The sequence below is a fragment of the Phalaenopsis equestris genome, unplaced genomic scaffold (assembly GCF_001263595.1).
Source record: "Phalaenopsis equestris unplaced genomic scaffold, ASM126359v1 Scaffold000094, whole genome shotgun sequence".
In the NCBI taxonomy this organism is placed as follows: Eukaryota; Viridiplantae; Streptophyta; class Magnoliopsida; order Asparagales; family Orchidaceae; genus Phalaenopsis; species Phalaenopsis equestris.
In genome coordinates this window covers 6,960,957-6,979,009 of record NW_018164536.1, presented here as the reverse complement: position 1 = coordinate 6,979,009, position 18,053 = coordinate 6,960,957, and the positions used below count along the sequence as shown (strand labels likewise).

At 34.6% G+C, this 18,053-nt stretch overlaps 1 protein-coding gene across 3 annotated transcripts; it reads left to right on the top strand.

Moving 5' to 3' along the window:
* The first annotated feature begins 394 nt into the window (after positions 1–394).
* Positions 395–17,392, top strand: LOC110020362 (myb family transcription factor PHL11-like). 3 transcript variants are annotated; one of them, XM_020718437.1, is made up of 8 exons: positions 395–639; positions 706–895; positions 12,317–12,393; positions 12,520–12,577; positions 12,956–13,022; positions 16,214–16,283; positions 16,373–16,694; positions 17,080–17,392. In XM_020718437.1, exons 1-8 carry the CDS (start codon positions 592–594, stop codon positions 17,094–17,096), a joined length of 849 nt encoding a protein of 282 aa, XP_020574096.1. In that variant the 5' UTR covers positions 395–591; the 3' UTR covers positions 17,097–17,392. The 3 variants fall into 3 exon arrangements, with proteins under 3 accessions (XP_020574096.1, XP_020574094.1, XP_020574095.1); XM_020718435.1 differs by lacking the exon at positions 17,080–17,392 and having other exon boundaries at positions 396–639; positions 16,373–17,008; XM_020718436.1 differs by lacking the exon at positions 17,080–17,392 and having other exon boundaries at positions 397–639; positions 716–895; positions 16,373–17,007.
* The last annotated feature ends 661 nt before the right edge of the window (positions 17,393–18,053 follow it).

Genomic DNA, 18,053 nt, shown 5'->3' with positions numbered 1-18,053 from the left:
ATATAATTGATTAGTATTATTTCGAGTCAAAACGAGCCGAACAAGAATGAACAAATATTGGTTCGTGTTGTTCGTATTCGGCTCGTTAACTTAGCGAATGAGTCGAACACGAGATTGTACGAGATTGTTAACAAATCGAATAGGAGCTGTTCGCGAACAACGAGCGATTTTGACAGCCCTACATGTAATAACTATATTGTGCGGATAAAATAAAAATATATATTTAATCAGCTGTTCGCGAACAACGAACGGTTTTGACAGCCCTACATGTAATAACTATATTGTGTGGATAAAATAAAAATATATATTTAATCGTAATATAATGAAATATCATTATAATATCACAAAATATCACCATAATATGAACATAATAAGAGAATTGTGCAATTTCTTCCTATATCCTATATCAATGCGGCTACACTGGTGGCCGCGGTGTTTCTGCTCGGGAATGGAACCTTATATTGTCTAGCTCTGTACGTTTTCTGAGATTCGATTCGTCGTGGAAGGCGATTTTCTTCTCTCCATCTCCGCTCCTTTCCTCTCACTCTCTTTCTCAACATCTTATTCCCACTCAGCACTGATCTCACTTACATGGAATTTGGAATCTCACAGTGGTTCGTTGAGATTTCGGTCATGGAGGTAAGGAAGCTGTGATTGCTTCAGTTTCGTTTCCTTCGTGTTTTGAAAGTTGTTGAGTGGGAGAAGAACTTGATAGGAAGCGGAGGATCAAGAAAAATGATTGAGAGTTTTGTGCTGATGGGGAGGGGCTACCAGTACGGGGCGACGGAAGCGGCGGCCGCGGTGCTATCAAGAGACCCGAAGCCGCGGCTTAGGTGGACGCCGGACCTCCATGATCGTTTTGTCGACGCCGTTGCCAAGCTCGGCGGACCCGATAGTAAGTCCTGCCGACCCTTCTCTCTCTCTTTCTCTCTCAATCGCTTACTCACTCTCATTCCCATTCTCTGTCTGACTTCGTAATCACTTTGATGGTGTATCATCGGATGAGGGTGCTGCACTGATTACAGAGCTTAATCTGCTTCGTGAAGCGGCGGACCATCGTAATTGGGATAAACATGTGTTGTTGGTGCGGTGGTTGGGGGAGTTAATTGAAGAGGGTCTGTGCTGATTATTAGAGGGGGCAGTAGAGAGTGTAATAGGGACCAAGTTTTGTTTAGATTGAGGGGGAGAGTGAACTTAGCTGAGAGAAATCACTGGAAAGAGAATAAGGAGAAAGAAGAGGAAAAGGAGAACAAATCAAACAGAAGGGGTTCATTATTCTTAGTTTAATTTCTCCAACTTCTTATATATTTATTATAGATTTGAAATTGTTAACTTTGTAATTGTAGTTTTTTTTTCTTCTACCAAAGTATGAAGTAAGTTGTGAAACTCTAGGTGCATGATAAATCGGTACTATTCTTGTGAAATTTTAAGTTAATTGAAGGGAGGCTGTGCTGATCATCAGAGGGGGCAGTAGAGAATGTAATAGTGACTAAGTTTTGTTTAGATTGAGGGGAAGAGTGGACTTAGGCACCATTTGAGAAGGTTTTCTCCTTCAGTTCGGTCACACTCAACACCGCCGACTAAAAAAATATACATTTGGCGATGGAGTGTTTTTGGAACGTCTTCGGACATTGTATGAGAGGAATGCTGAAATTTTGTTGTTTCAGAATGGAGATGATGAGTTCTGTTCCACAAAGAGACTAGTTAAGGAACGGCGAAGCTCCTTCAAATGGAGCCCTAGCATGAGAGAAAACACTTGAAAGATAATAAGGAGAAAGAAGAGAAGAAGGAGAACAAATCAAACACTAGGAATCCATTATTCTGAGTTTACTTTCTCCAAATTTTTATATATTTATAATATATTTGAAATGTTTAACTTTTTAATTATGTTTTTTTCTTCTACCAAAGTATGAACTAAGTTGTGAAACTCTAGGTGCATGATAAATCGTTAATATTCTTGTGAAATCTTAAGTTGATTATGTTAATGTTGGAAGAAAGTAACTCGCCGAAGAATCTACTTCTCAAAATTCAATTGGGCTTAGACTCAATTAAAAATCTAAACCACATCACAGAATACGATCACACATATTCGAGAAAATTGAACAAACTTATAAACAGAAGGACGACAAAAAACAAATCAGAAAAACACACAAAGATTTAACGTAGAAAAACATGAGAATGAGAAAAAATTGCGGAGCCACGCTACCAAAAGAATTCAATATGAAAATCAGAGACTTTATAGAGAACACTGACTCAAGAAAAACACATCAAAATCATTGAAATCCTTCTCTCCAAAACTTCTCTCTTTCACCAGGATGTTGTCGAATAATGCATTAAATGAAGACCTATGTTATGCTGCTCGAAATTTACCTTAGACAGGTCATTCGTGTGCCAACCTGCTTCAGGCACATAGGCGCCCGAACTTGACCCCTAAGCGTCAAGCTTACTGGAAAAACAATGCCCACACCCAATATTGGGTAACTAGGCGCCTAAAGGGGGCACTTAAGCGCCCCTTGCTTTGCGCCACATCCTGATGCGGGCGCTTTTGCGCCCATAAGCCATCACATAGGCGTTGGCTGCTCTGGAATCGAGCAGTGAGCAGCGCCCACAACCTGGTGCTTAAGCGTCGGGCACTCGGTCTCTGTGCGAGTGCTTTGGCTCTACAAACCCAACAATTAATTGTTTAAATACTCTCCAAACTTCTTAAAGATGTGTACTGGCCATATACAAATTTCAAATTTAGTGCGATTCATTGATATCGATGTTGTCGTGGAGGAACTATTAGGAAAAAATTAACTAGTTCTTGAGTAGGAGGCATATACTACTTAAAAATTTGCAATGTAAAAATAAATTCTTTTGATGCAAAAATTTCACTTGTTAGAATACATGTTTATCAAATTAGAAAGATTGATTTTTTTTTTAAATTTTTGAACAAAATAGAAAGTAGATACGTTTTTAATTGACAACCAAGATAATTTGAAAATATTAACTTAAGAAGTCAAAAAAAAAAAAAAATAGTATAGATGAATTATAAATTCATGATTCTCTCTATGAGTAACAATCGGAGTTTAATCAAAAACTTAGATTGTAGTTATATTATCCATTGAAAAATAAGAATCAAATTTAAGTAACAATGAATTAGTAATTAATTTATCAAAAAAACTTAGATTGTAGTTATATTATCCATTGAAAAGTAAGAACAAAAATTTAAGTAACAATGAATTAGTATATCAATTTTTTTTATTGTAATCTTCGTGAGAAAATGCCCTACTCTTCATATATTACGTGCACACTACGTGCACTTGCAAATATCTAGCCGGTCAAATTTTTGACGATGTTGTCAAAGATCCAAATAAAATTTTGCTCAAGTTAATTTAATTATCATGTTTTAATTCAATTGTTGTTAGTAATCTTCTTGTATTTAATTTATTATAGTATAATCATCATATTGTGATCTTTTTTTGTAGTTAGTTGTTAATACCATGTTATGGTGTCATCGTAATTAATTGTTTTTTTTCAAAGTCTTGTTATTGTAAAGTATTTAACTTTTGTTAATTGTCACACTCATATTTTATTTTTGGAATTTTTATTAGTTTGTGTTGTATGTATAATGTTGATTTTTTGGAATTTTTATTAGTTTGTGTTGTATGTATAGTGACACTTAGACAATGTCGTATAACTTAAAATTGAAAAGAACATACAAATTCTTAAAAAAAGACTTAAAAATCAAATTTAAATCATGGTAACTTAGAGTAGACTAGACCTTCAAGAGACTGTGCAACATTCTTGATGGATGGACTTTATCAAAGCATTAATAAGCCAAACATTCAAGCTAATAACTTTGAACTGAAACCTGCAATCATCTAAATGATTCATAATTCTCAGTTCAAGAGTTCACCTTTAGAATATCCGAACTTATGCATAGCTAGTTTTTTAAAAATATGGGTTTCCTTTAACTATACTGAGGTAAGTGTTTAATGACATCATTGAAATTAGATTATTTTCATTTTTATTTAATTTACAAAGATAAAGTTTGTTTAAACTCATTACCCCCGGTATCAAGAGCCACTTGGAATGATTCAACTCAAATTTTTTTGGCCAAATGTTTTTCACCATCTAAGAGTGTCAAATTTAAAAATGATATTATTTTTTATCCAAATAAAGAATGAGCCAATTTATAAAGTTTGAGAGAGATTTAATAATTTACTAAGAAAGTGTTGTCATCATGTCTTGCAGGCAGGTTGATAATCCAGATTTTCTATAATGGCTTAGTGAAGTCTTTGAGTAAATGTTGCAGCTAATGGTTCTGTAATGATTAAGCCATTTGATGATGCATATGTTTTGATAGAGAAAATTATTACTGATAACTTCCCAATGAGCTTCTGAAATTCTAAGAAAATAGCTAGTACCCATGAAATCGATAACTTATCCATTCTAACTTCACAACTAACTACAATATTTTGAAATTTTGTTAACTCTGGAATGAATCGGGGTCAGAGATGATCTATGGTTAATGATGAATTTGAAATTACTCAATTAGGTGATTCTTACCTTTCACATGTAGTCACTAAACTTTGTGAACAATAGGCAGAATAACCCATTTTCAAACACATTATTAAAGTTGGAGAAATTACTCAAATTTTATTTGAAATAACAATCAAATTTTAGAGACTAATAATTGGAACAATAATTAGCACATGTAGAATATTGAAATAACCAGATAAGCAATCTTTCAAACCCTTTAAGCCTAGCAACCCTTTAGCATTCACTTCTCAAATTTATCCGAAGAAAATAAATCATTGGAAAACTTGGGGTTGCAAATAGACACACAAGTACAAAGTCATGCTATAACAATTAGGAATATTGCAGTTCAATTAGGACAATTGAGTAATTTTTTGACAAATCGACCCCAATTTATGAGATCAAATAACACTGAAGACTGAATTGAATATTAAGAAAAAGAATAAGGAATAATGTATGGCCATCCAATTAAAAAATGATTGAGATTTGGAAAAAAATGTAGAAAATAAGATATGATAAAGAAAGTGAATCTGAACTTGAACCTGAAACTAAAAATGAAAAATTCTAAAATGAAAAAAATGTAGCAAACTTTAATAAAAAAAGAAATATCTCCATCTTCTTTTCTTCAGAGATTTTAAAAGCAATTTAGGGATTGTCTGGTTCACTAAAAAAGAAATGCAGCATAAAAGAAATAACAATATAATTAAAATATAAAGTGTTTGAGATACTTTGAAATTGTTTGGTTTAGTATAAATAAATGTAGAAATTTAAATATTTGTGTTTAGATTGAAAAAGATAAAATCAATATAAAAATGCTCAATAATAGCTAAAAGTGATGACCAGTGGCTGTGATACAGGAAGCGGCAGTGGCTACGATGGTTGGCGACCGATGGTTGATGACGGCATCCCACAGTGGTGGGGTTTGCAATAAGCGGCAGTCTACTGGTAAGGGAGGTGGTTAGCAGGTAGGCGGGCTGATGGTGGCTTGAGGCGGTGGCCAACAGTGACGGGAGATCGACATTTGACAATAGCAGCAACAATAGGTTGTTCTTTACAGTGTATTGGGAAATCATTTAAATCCAATGAATTAGGAATACACCAGTTTTGAAGTGTCGGGTGAATTTCAAATAAACAAACATTTTATATTGTATTACACTTTTATTCAATCAAATTCTAGGGTTTTGAAAACGATTGCATTTAGTTTAATTTACACCATAATACAAGAAATCAAACATCCCCATATATAAACAATTTGCTAGATTCTTAGAGGTGTTTATGAAATTAATCATAAACATCCCATTTGTTGATGTTCTTGAAACAATACCTAGTTATATGAAATTCATGAAATAAATTTTAAACGAAAAAAAATTATGAGATTTTGGGACTAGTTTTCGTTGAAGAATGTAGTGTCCTACAAGAGAAAATTTTCTTAGAAAAACAATATGTGGCATAGGGTCTTATATTTATTTCATACATTTATTACTTTTTAGGAAATTGAAATTATGGGAAGTTTAACTAACAACTTTAAATTTTCAATTCATAGATTGTCAATTAACTTTTCCTAGAGGAGTTACAGAAGACATCTTAATGAAAGTCGATAGGTTTCTTTTCATGCTGACTTCATAATATTATATATGGAAGAAGATAAAAATGTTTAGTATTCTTGGATAGGTAATTCTTAGCAACAGGAAAAGCTATGATTGATATAAAAAATATGGAATTAATATAAGCTCATCGCTGGCAACAATGCCTAAAACATAATTTTTTTTCTTATATTTGCATGAAGAAAAGCTTCAATAAAATAGCAGGTGAAGTGCGTGATGTATAAAGCTTAAATTGTAAAGTTCTAAAACAAAATAATAAACCTTAAATTTACTAGAATCAATGCATAATGTTAAGTTCATGCCAAAACATTATGCATTTTGTTGTGTAAATGCTCTGGATTAATCAAAGCATATAACCTGAGTTACCCAAGTTGAACTGGTTTTGTCACTGTTATTATTCTCCAGTCCTTCTCGGCTTCGTAGAAAGATGAGAATTGGGGAAATGATATACACCTATATTCACTTGGGTTAGGTTAATCAATTCACTTTGAGAACCTGCATTGGGTTTAAGAAATCGTTGATTGAGAACTTACCTGAACCGCCTACAGCTAGTATCTACAAGGCTTTAAGTTGCTCGAAGCCTCATGTCTCCTAAAACTGCATTTTAGATGAGTCACTCAAGTCTTTTGGCTCTAACTCAAACTTTTAAACTTTGATTGAGAATTTGCTTGAACTGTCTACACCTAGTAGCTCGTAAAGCTTATAGTTGCTCAAAGCCTCAAGTCACCCAAAATTGTATTTTAGAGAAGTCTCTCAAGACTTTGTTCTAACTCAACCCTAATTATTTAGTTGTTGAATTCATCCAAGGGACACATAAACTTGCTCTTCAATTGAGTTTATTTCTCTAAAAGAACTCATTAATTTGCCCAAAGTACTATCCAACTGACTAGAGGCTTGTTGGAAGAACTCATCAAGGGTACTTACCCTCATTTTAGAACCCTACCATAGTTCATCTAATTAGAATTAATCTGCAGAACAACTTGCTCCCTACAAAGCTAGTTATGTTGGGTTCAATATCTACATTATTTATGCTATTGCATTAATGAGCTAATTTTGTAATCTTGAACCATGCCTATAAGCCAAAGTAATGGTGGACCAATTTGGTGGTTGAGGGAGGCACTCGTCACCCATAAATTTTTACTGAAGTTTTTAATATTCTTTAATGCATCGGGGCCTACTGTGTGACAAATAAAGTATAGTTTTCACTGAATGAATATTTTTTTAGATGGAGAGACCTGCAATGCTTTATAGTGTAGCTTGTTGGCCTATAAAAGAGAAGCATAAAACTAATTTAAGTGTTGTTGAGATGAGAATGCTTAGTTGTATGAGTGGTTTTACACTTAGAGAAAATGTGAAAGGAATATATCCGTGAAAGGGATGGTGTAGCTCTAGTGGCAAAGAAGATTAGAGAGAGTCGTCTTATATGGTTTGGTCATATTAAACATCTATCATCTGATAATCCGTTTAGTATAATAGATGCCTTAAATTTGACTTATGTTAAGAAAGTTAGGCTTACACCTAAAAAGACTTGGGCATTTTGTCTAGAAAATGATATTAATTTATTATAATTAAATGAAAATATGACACTATAAAACATGATAGATAAAAATGATTCATGTTGCAGACTCCACTTAGTGGGATAAAGGCCTGTTGTTGTTGTTGTCATTATTTTTAATATTCTTTAATATTGTTGAACCCAAATCTGTCCTTTGGACTGTGCCCGAGGAATAGAGTCGGATTCCGATGGAAGGAGAGAGAGAGAGAGAGAGAAGTTGCTTTGTGGGGAGCAAAGAGGGGTGTTCCAGGCTCTTTAGCCCCTTTTAATCCATGTAGCTTGAAGGTTACTAGTGGAAAGAGAATGTGAGAGATCTCCCTATATGAGGGTAAGAGAGAGCTTAAGGGGACCCTTTACATGTAAAAGGGTCCTCTATTTATAGAGAAAGAGTGAGGAAAATTGATATTACATTTATGCCTTTGCTCTAAGGGGAACTGAGAGAGATATATCAGTCTTCCCCTTGCTTGGATCGGCACTCTTGGAATTTCTTGCCTAAAAGGTCTTTTGGTGTAAGGTGGTCGCCCAGGTAACTTTTGTTGATGGATCTAAATGGCTGACCATCTAGGGGTGGCCGGCCAAGGTGGTTGGCTATTTTCCTTCACTATAGTCGGCCCATGGTGGCCGACCCAAGTAGTATGCCAGTTCTTCATTCGGCCGAACCTACTGGCCAGCTGGGAGTCCCTCATTTGCCCTGCCCTGGCGGTTCACGAACAACGAGCCAAATTGACAGCCCTAGCGGCCAGTCGCCTTGGTTTGGACGGCTGACTGAAGTAAAGTGAAGTGGTCGACCGACTGGAAGGGGTCAGCGATAGTCGAGGTAAGAGAGAGCTTAAGGGGACCCTTTACATGTAAAAGGGTCCTCTATTTATAGAGAAAGAGTGAGGAAAATTGATATTACATTTATGCCTTTGCTCTAAGGGGAATTGAGAGAGATAGGGCAGGGTGACTGTTGTAGGTGTTGGTGATGGCTCCAACAACGGCTTTCCTTCTGCTCGTCGAGGGCCTATTTTTAGGCTATAAAAATACACTTAAAATTTTTGCCCCCTAAATTTAAATACTTAATAATACTTTAATATTAACTATATTTATTATTAACTATATTTTTTAATTTAATAATAATATTTATAATAGTTTTAAAAAAAATTTAAGAAGATGACAGCTTTAAACTTTAATAATAGCCTACTTTTAATTTTTAGTTCTATGACTCTTTTTAAATTCTGGTTCCACCACTGAAGCTGGGGATTATTGGTGGAGCATATGCATAAAATATATGATATGAGGTAAGAATATGAAATCTTACTAAAATTTCTCTTTCAAAATATTTAACTGATTTGTAATTTGTCTAGCCATTCTTTATTTAAAGGGTTTTAATTGGATTTTTCATATTCCAATTCTTTAAGTGACTCATGGAAACTTGGCTTTCTTCTTTTCTACTCGCTCTTTGGGCTTGATTCATTTCTATAATAAAATCTTGGTATGTTTTCATGGATAACTTCAAATCCAACATGGGAATTTGCTATCTACAATATCCATCAAATTTGGCAAAATTTCACGATGTCTTTCATAATTTATATAGAAATTTCTACCACTGAGTATATAACCTAGTGGTATTACTCTTTACAAATTGGAGGTCTCAGATTTCATTATTTTTTTATTCAATTAACTATTTAAATAAGATGAATACATCAAATTTCTATCATCTCATTGCCTAGATTGATTAAACCTTGTTAAACTTTCAATTTCATCCAGTTCCAATACCAGGCTACCCTTAACTTAGAATGTTAATAATATTGGTTTATTTTTTCCTTTACTTTAGCTTATTTTCTGTTTTTTACTTTTTAAAATAAAAAAAATTACTCCAAGGCCATCGGGTTGTCTTTCATTTGTTTTATGAACCTATCTTTTCCAAATAATACCTATTAACCGTTTTCAGAAAAAAAAAATATTTATTTTTTAATCCTTCAATCTCCTAGCTTGATGCATTCATTATATTTTAGCATCTGGCTATTGAAAAATTAGGTGTACATATTATCAAACATGTGTTAAATTTTCCTAATTTGTTTATTGTTTAACAATTATGATTATTGAAATATTGCACCGGTTATTGTCAGACTTACAATAACTTTCAAACATTTCCCTATAGTATGATTTTTTTTTTCAAGCTTCTAATCACTATTCTTGTACATTCAATGGCCAAAAATATCCTTAAACATCATATTTTTTTCATACTTGATGAAGAAAAGACGGCTGAACTTAGTCTAGCCGTCTTTTCTGCAAAAATATCCTTAAACATCATATTTTTTTCATACTAGATGAAGAAAAGACGGCTGAACTTAGTCTAGCTTAAAATATAAATTAATAACAATATATATCCAAATATATATATGAATATTTTTCCTGAATGTACAACATCTAGATAAGGTTCTATGCCACAGCACAAAGGCTTTGAAGAGATATTGAAAAGAAACAGTATAATTTGCAAAAAAGAATAATAATAATAATAATTTAAAAATTAAAATAAAATTAAAAAATAACCCAAGCAGCAGTCTCTAGACTGTTCAAAGAAACTAAGAGATAAAAAGAATCCTATTTAGCATTAACAACAATATATATCCAAACATAATTGAACTAAGAAGATAAAAAGAATGCTGCTTTAATTACAATTTATAATAAAATCAATATATATCCAAACATATTTGAACATTTTTTCCTGAATATATAGTGGCACATAAGGTTCTATATCCCCAAAAAGCTTTGAAGAGAGCTTGACTGAAACAGTATAACGTTAGGTTCTATTCCATCACAACAGCTTTGAAGAGATCTTGGCTGAAACAATACAACTCAACCAAGAAAAAAAAAGAAGAATGTTAATGCCTATTTGACATAACTTTTATTTCTTGTTTTTGTTTAAATCAAATAAATAAAACAAAATAAAAATAAAAAATAAAAGTAATCCCAAATGCCCCTTTAGCTTATCAAAGAAACAAATGACTCATTTGGTTACTTTTAGATGATAAGTATATTTTAGAAAACAATGATTTCATTTTCACTCATATTAGGAATGAAATGGGATCATCAGTTTTAAAGGAATTCCACCGAGGTATTTGGAGTTTGAAATTTATGTTTGTGCTAATAGAAAAAATTGCTCTAAAAGTCATCTTCTATTATTACTGAATCGGGCTTATATAAAGCCTTACAACATTTTACAAATAAATCCTTAGACTTCTTCTATGTTTTCTATTTACAATAAGATCCTAAACTAGATACAAATCTCAACACTCCCCCCTCAAGATGGTTAAAAGATATCCACTAAGCCCATCTTGTCACATAACCTAGACAAATCTAACGAGCTAAGTCCTTTGGTGAGGCAGTCAGCCACTTGCTCTCCAGCAGCTACATAACTTACCTTCAGTAGTTCGTTATTCAATTTCTTACTGATGAAGAACCTATCAATCTCCACATGTTTGGTTATATTGTATTGCACCGGGTTGTTGGCAATGTTGACTGTTAACTTGTTGTCGCACCGCAACTTCATTTGAGTTCCTTAGTCTACCTTGAGCTCTACCAGTAAGGTTCTCATCCACATCATCTCGGCAACTCCTAAGGTCATAGCCCTGTACCCTGCCTCTGTTGTTGACCTCGCTACTACTGACTATTTCTTGCTCTTCCAAGAGACCAAGTTACCCCCTACGAACATGCAATATTCTGATGAGAATGTCCTGTCATCAACACAGCTCTCCCGGTCAAATTCACAATAGCCCTTAATGCCCACATGTCCATTCTTTCTGAAGATCAACCCCTTCCCTGGTGCACTATTCAGATTCCTCAGAAACCTATATGTTGTGTCCATTCACTCTTCCTTGGATCATGCATGTAGCGACTCACCATGCCCATTGCAAATGAGATGTCGAGACGAGTGACTCGGATAGATCAGACGGTCCATCAATCTCTAATACCTCTCACAATTAATTAGCTCTCTTGCCTCTGCACTAGGGATGTCAAAACGTCTCATTGTTCGAGAACAGTTCATGTTCAGCTCATTAAGAAACGCTACTAGGGATGTCAAAACGTCTCATTGTTCGAGAACAATTCATGTTCAGCTCATTAAGAAACGCTTGTTCGATTCGTTCGCTAAGTTAACGAGCCGAACACGAATAATTCTTTTTGAGCTCGATATATAAACGAGCTGAACACAAACAAAAATTTGTTCGTTCACGTTCATCTCATTTTTGGCTCGAAATAATTGTATATATATAATTGCTCTAAAATTATTTTCTATTATTAGTGACTCGGGCTTATATAGAGCCTTACAATATCTTACAAATAAATCCCTAGACTTATTATATATTTCCTATTTACATTAGGACCCTAAACTAGGTACAAATCTCAATAGTGCTTAATTACACGTAGAATAAGATGGTAAATTTAACAAATTTCATCATTTTTCAAAACATGATTTCTAGCTTTTACTTACTAAATGAGACCAGAGAGGACCCCTTGCCTTAATCGCTTTCTTGAATTTAAAAATGTGGAACATTTATTTCATTTACCATGTTTCGGTTTATAATATGTTGGAGAAGTGATAGATTTTAAGCAACCTAATCATCAATATTTCCGTCGGCATTGTAATTTGCAGAAGCGACACCGAAGTCGGTGTTGAGAGTCATGGGCATGAGGGGATTGACACTTTATCATCTCAAGAGCCATCTGCAGGTTTGTCTTCTTCACCATGTTGACCTTTTGTTGTCCTTTTTTAATGCTAGTTTTCCACTTACAATTTTGCAGTTTCCATCAATTTCTGTTGCTGACGGGAAGTGCCTTTTTGTATTTATTGTGCAGAAATATAGACTTGGAAGGCAAGCCCGCAAGGAAACAGGTCTTGATGGTATCAAAGATGGTAACTATTTCAGTTCTTAAAATAATCCAGAGTATGCCTGGTTCTATTTGGTCTACAAGTTATGAATCGAGTAAACTGTCAAAGTAATCCTCTGACTATTTACATGGGATTATTTTAGTCCCAGTGTCTATAAAAATACCAAATTAGTCCCTAAAATTTTTTAATATGTACTGAATAGCCGCCGGGGAGAAACTATCTTAGGCCCCATTAAAAGACTTTTGGAATTAAATTGACATTTTTATAGGCTCTAGAATTAAAATGAACCCTTACAAAGAGTCATGGAACCATTTTTGCACTTTTCTGACATGAATTTATAGTAATTACTATCCACAAGCTTCTTTCCTTAAAAGAATTGATTTTCCTCTTTTCTAATGACAGGTAAACCAAGTAAAGCAAGCTTCAACTCTTCTGCAAGTAGCATTATGTCTATCGGGAACACCGGAGGGTATGTTTTTCTGTGTTTTTATCATGCTTAGGTAACTTTTAAGCTTGGATTTTATTGTAATTTTCTTGTTGGTCTTATTAACGTAGTTATGGTCTGGGTAACACATAAACATTATATATATATTTCACGCAAAATATGCTCATGTTTCAGTTCTAGATTGCAATATGTTTTTATTTTTTATGTATTTAAGAAATGAATATTTATCCATCTGGATTTTGGAAAATGGATGGATGTCCTGAGGCGGTAGATCTGCAATACTTTGTTAATTACAGACTAAAATGACAAATGACTAGTTTCCTGTCATAATTAGATAATCATTTCAGGCAATAATAATGAGTGATTATTTTCTTGATTTTTATGTGAAGCAAACTCTCTGCATTTTCCAGGATTTATGCGAATATTATGGTTTTAGTACATTCCTTGTTACTTGTAAGAAAATTGGGACTTCACATTTTTGTCTACGCATGAAATGCTTTGCTTCTCATAACCCAACTGGATTTGGTTGAGTTGGAAAGTCACTGCTTTCTAGAGTTGAGTTGTAATATCTCTGCTGCCTCGAATGACTACTTTCTTTAAGCACTAACACTATATAGAAACTGTACTATACTTCAGAATTCTTATATATTTACATATCTATCACCTTGTTATGAAATTTAGGGCAAAACAATCACAGGAATCGACACAAATCCAGAAGAAAAACGCAGAGATTTAACGAGGTTCGGCAAAGATGCCTACATCCTCGGGAGCGAGCGGCGAATTTCACTATTCAGATGCGAGTTCAGTTACATACCCAAGAGTTACACATATATATAGACATATAAAAAACCCATAGATAAATTACCAACATGCCCTCGCTCCCCCCAACTCACAAAATATGAAGAGACACAGCTCTTCACCAAGAGACGCACCTCTTCACTTCAAGAAACTCTAACTTCCGGTATATGAGCCATACCCACACCTCTTCACTTCAAGAAACTCCAACTTCCGGTATATGAGCCATACCTAACAATTCTCCACCATGGCGAATATCCAGCCCCTTAGGAGAAAATACATCATGGAGTTTCGTACACCGTAGTGGGTTGAGCAACCATGCCAACTAGGAATTGCTAACATTCAACAAGTTCAAGCACTTCAAGGACTTGTTGAGAATAACTTGTTGAGAATACCTGGCTTGGTCAACATACATGCTGCAATTTTCATCATATAATCCGACAGAGTGCACTCCACCTACCACTGTACTCCCCAACAGTTGATAGATGTTACCATCAGGTTTCGTAGTCCGCAATGTCTTCAAAAAATTCCTTGTGCCAACAAATCTTTCATATTTATTTGCAACAATTATTCCTTGTGCCAACAAATCTTTCACATTTATTTGCAACAATCCCTCCTTGCTGGTTGCTCCCTCCGCACAGATCATGGTCGCGAATCCTTCTTCTTCTCAGTGCAACTTCCGGAGCCTTTCTCCTCCGATTCATCCCTCGGCGGCGACTCGCCTGGCCTCGTCGCGGAACCCGCGAACCGTCGTGTCCTTGGCGTGAGAACTGTCGCACGCGAATTACTCTGTTCCTCTGCACCGAAGAAGGCTGCCTGGGCGAACTCCTCTCGCGGTCTCTCTCCGAGAACGCCATAGTTCTCACGTCTGCCGACAGGAAATCAAAAAATTCCTTTGATTCCCTCCCTTTAACAGCAGAACTGGAACTCCTCCTGCCATCATGCCGCTGTCTTTGCAGCTTTTGCCGCAGCGTCCCAAACATGTGCGCCAAACTGCTGCGAGCCTTCCAGCGTCGAATCTGCGCCTTCATCCGCTCTCTGCAATCCAAACCAAGAATTCTTTTTCTCTGAATTCCTGCTCTTCTTCGTTCTTCCTGCGTCGATCTCCTCTGCCCTAGAACAAAACCTCGCTTTGATACCAATTGTTATGAAATTTAGGGCAAAACAATCACAGGAATCGACTCAAATCCAGAAGAAAAACGCAGAGATTTAACGAGGTTCGGCAAAGATGCCTACATCATCGGGAGCGAGCGGCGAATTTCACTATTCAGATGCGAGTTCAGTTACATACCCAAGAGTTACACATATATATAGACATATAAATATAAAAGTCATATAAAAAACCCATAGATAAATTACCAACATGCCCTCGCTCCCCCCAACTCACAAAATATGAAGAGACACAACTCTTCACCAAGAAACACATCTCTTCACTTCAAGAAACTCCAACTTCCGGTATATGAGCCATACCTAACACCTAAACTTTCATATTTACATACATTACACTCAAATCTTTGATATTACATTCATATTTACATACATAACACTCAAATCTTTGATATTACATAAAAAAATACCACTATCACTAAATTCTTTAAAAGTGAAATACAACTTTTCATGCATTGATTAGTGTTATAAATGTAAATATCAAACTTTAGGTGTTAGATATGTATTTGCATAAGAATTGTGTGGTATGTATGTAAATTTACTTATTTTCTAAAGAAATCTTCTTTCTTAGTGGTTAGATTGCGTACCATGAGACGAGCAGAGAAATTTGATCCAATAGATTCTAGTCAGTAAAGTTTTAGTTCAAGAGGATTTCATATTGGAAGAAATTTTCAGTAAAGATATTTGGTACATCTTTTGCTACCAAATTTTCATCTAGACCCTTGGTCTCTTTTTTATTTTTTATAATTATTCTCTTAAACTAAGTGTAGTGATGTACATTTGGCATGTTGTTTGGAGAATTTGTCATAACCGGAGATCTTGCCGGATGCTTTTTGTCGCCACTTTTTATAGTTTTCTATCAGAATTTCCACGCGTAGAAAGCATCATGGTCTTCTCTATTGTTATCTTTTAGTTGCCATTCTGTTTTTTGTTTTGATAAAATTATAAGGGTATCTACATACATACCACTCAATTCTTTTATATTTACAAAATCCAATACCTAAACATATATATTTACATGCATAACACTCAAATCATTAACATCACTTCCAAAATACCACCATCACTATTATTTTTAAAGTGAAAAACACCTTTTCATGCTTAGCTTTACGACACCAAGATGCTAAAAGTGTAAACATCAAACTTTGGGTTTTAGATAAGTGAATGCATAAGAATTGTATGTTTTGTGCGTAAATTTCCATATTTATGGTTTTAGGAAATTAATCTAATGATGAGTTGTGTTTTTCTCTCAGAGAAATTCAGCTAACCGAGGAACTAAGATACCAAATCGAGGTGCAAAGGAAACTCCATGAACAACTCGAGGTCTGCCACACATCTCTCTTCACCTTCATCATTTCCATCTCGTTCATAACCCTCGACGTATATCAGCACGACTAATTATAAATGCTCAGGTTCAAAAGAAGCTCCAGTCAAGAATTGAAGCTCAAGGGAAGTACTTGCAAGCTATATTAGAGAAGGCTCAGAAGTCCCTCTCCTTCAACAACAACAACAACAATAACAACATGGAAGCAGCCAGAGCTCAGCTCAAAGACTTCAACCAAGCTCTCTCAGGTTTAATGGACAATGTTAACCAGTTCTGTGTTGTTAAGGGTGCTGCAGAACTGGACAAAGTGGCTGCCAGTTTCAGCCTTAACAGCTCTCCGACAAATTCGGCCTTTCGGCTTTATCAGGAAGGAGAGGAGACTCAGAATCTGAGGTTTTCTTCGCATAGAGGTGAGTCTCTTTTATTAGATTTGAATTTGAAAGGGAATCAGGATTACTTTACTGGGAATATGGGCAGCACTGACTTGGATCCTCAAATGATCATGCAGTCTTAGGTCTTTTGGTGCTGCAATTTTTCTCATGAGTTGCAATTTAAGAAAGTTTTGGTTGTGTATAAATAATATTTGAGGTGATATAAAGAGAAATCCAGGGGCTGTAAATGTTGCACTGTTCAAAATGATGGGTCTCTCCCATGTTGCTTAATTTTATTTCTATTTACTACAAGGCGAGCAATTGCACTCGGCACCATGAGATTCTTCGTTCTATTTCTAACTAATGTGCTACGCATTTGAACGCACTGCTATTTATTTATTTTGTTATATCTTCATTTGATCAGGTGAGATTTCAATCTGATGACCTAGAACAAACCATCAGCCTAAGAAAGCAAGGAGTCAGAAACACAAGTGAACTTGCTCACATTGTTATGCCAAGTAAACTTAGTCATTATAAATTTGAATTGATGATTGAATTGGACATAAATCCAATTGGTCTTAGCATCAAATTAAATTTTGATTACACTTAATTGTAAGTCCAATGAAACCCTTTAATCATTGGGTCAGACCGGCCTAACCCAAATGATTAAATAAGCTTGAATTAAGAATTCAGAAAATTGCTTAGCTTGTTTAGAAGGCCTATCCAAATTTTAAAAGTAAATGATTGTGCAAAATCTTTTATGTTATATCTTCTAAAATCTTCAATGGCATGAGAATGTAATTTGAAATGGGTTTAATTTAAGATTTGTGAAGGTATTTAAGAACTTGAGATCCAACAAACTAGTTGTAACCAAAGTTTTAGAGGTGTTGATGGCAAGGATAAATAAGTTGTGGTGGTATTCATATGTAATACAAATAATCATAATTTTTTTTATTATTACTAATATATGTTCATATCTTAAGACTATTTATGTGTATATTGCTCCTATAAATAATAATCATGTAATTCTCACATATCAAAAACCCTCAATCTTTTCCTTCAAATAATTACAAATTTATATTGAATATACTCTTGATCAATGAAAATTTATTCTATTGGAATTAGCTTTCACATAGAATTTTTTATTTCCATTAAAAGATTAGCTTTGATGTGTTTAAAGAGAGATAATTAGATGATTCATGCAAAATTGGTGAAGGGTTTCTTCGATCTCATCACTATTCCTTAGTCGAATCGGTATGGTTCAATCTTTTGTGATGAATTCCTTTTTTTCTTTGTGCACTATTTAAAAAGATTCAATATAAGTTCTGATGGTCTTGTTATTAGTCATTTGTGCTTTTACTCGATGGATACAGTCAACAACGTGAATAATCTTTCTCT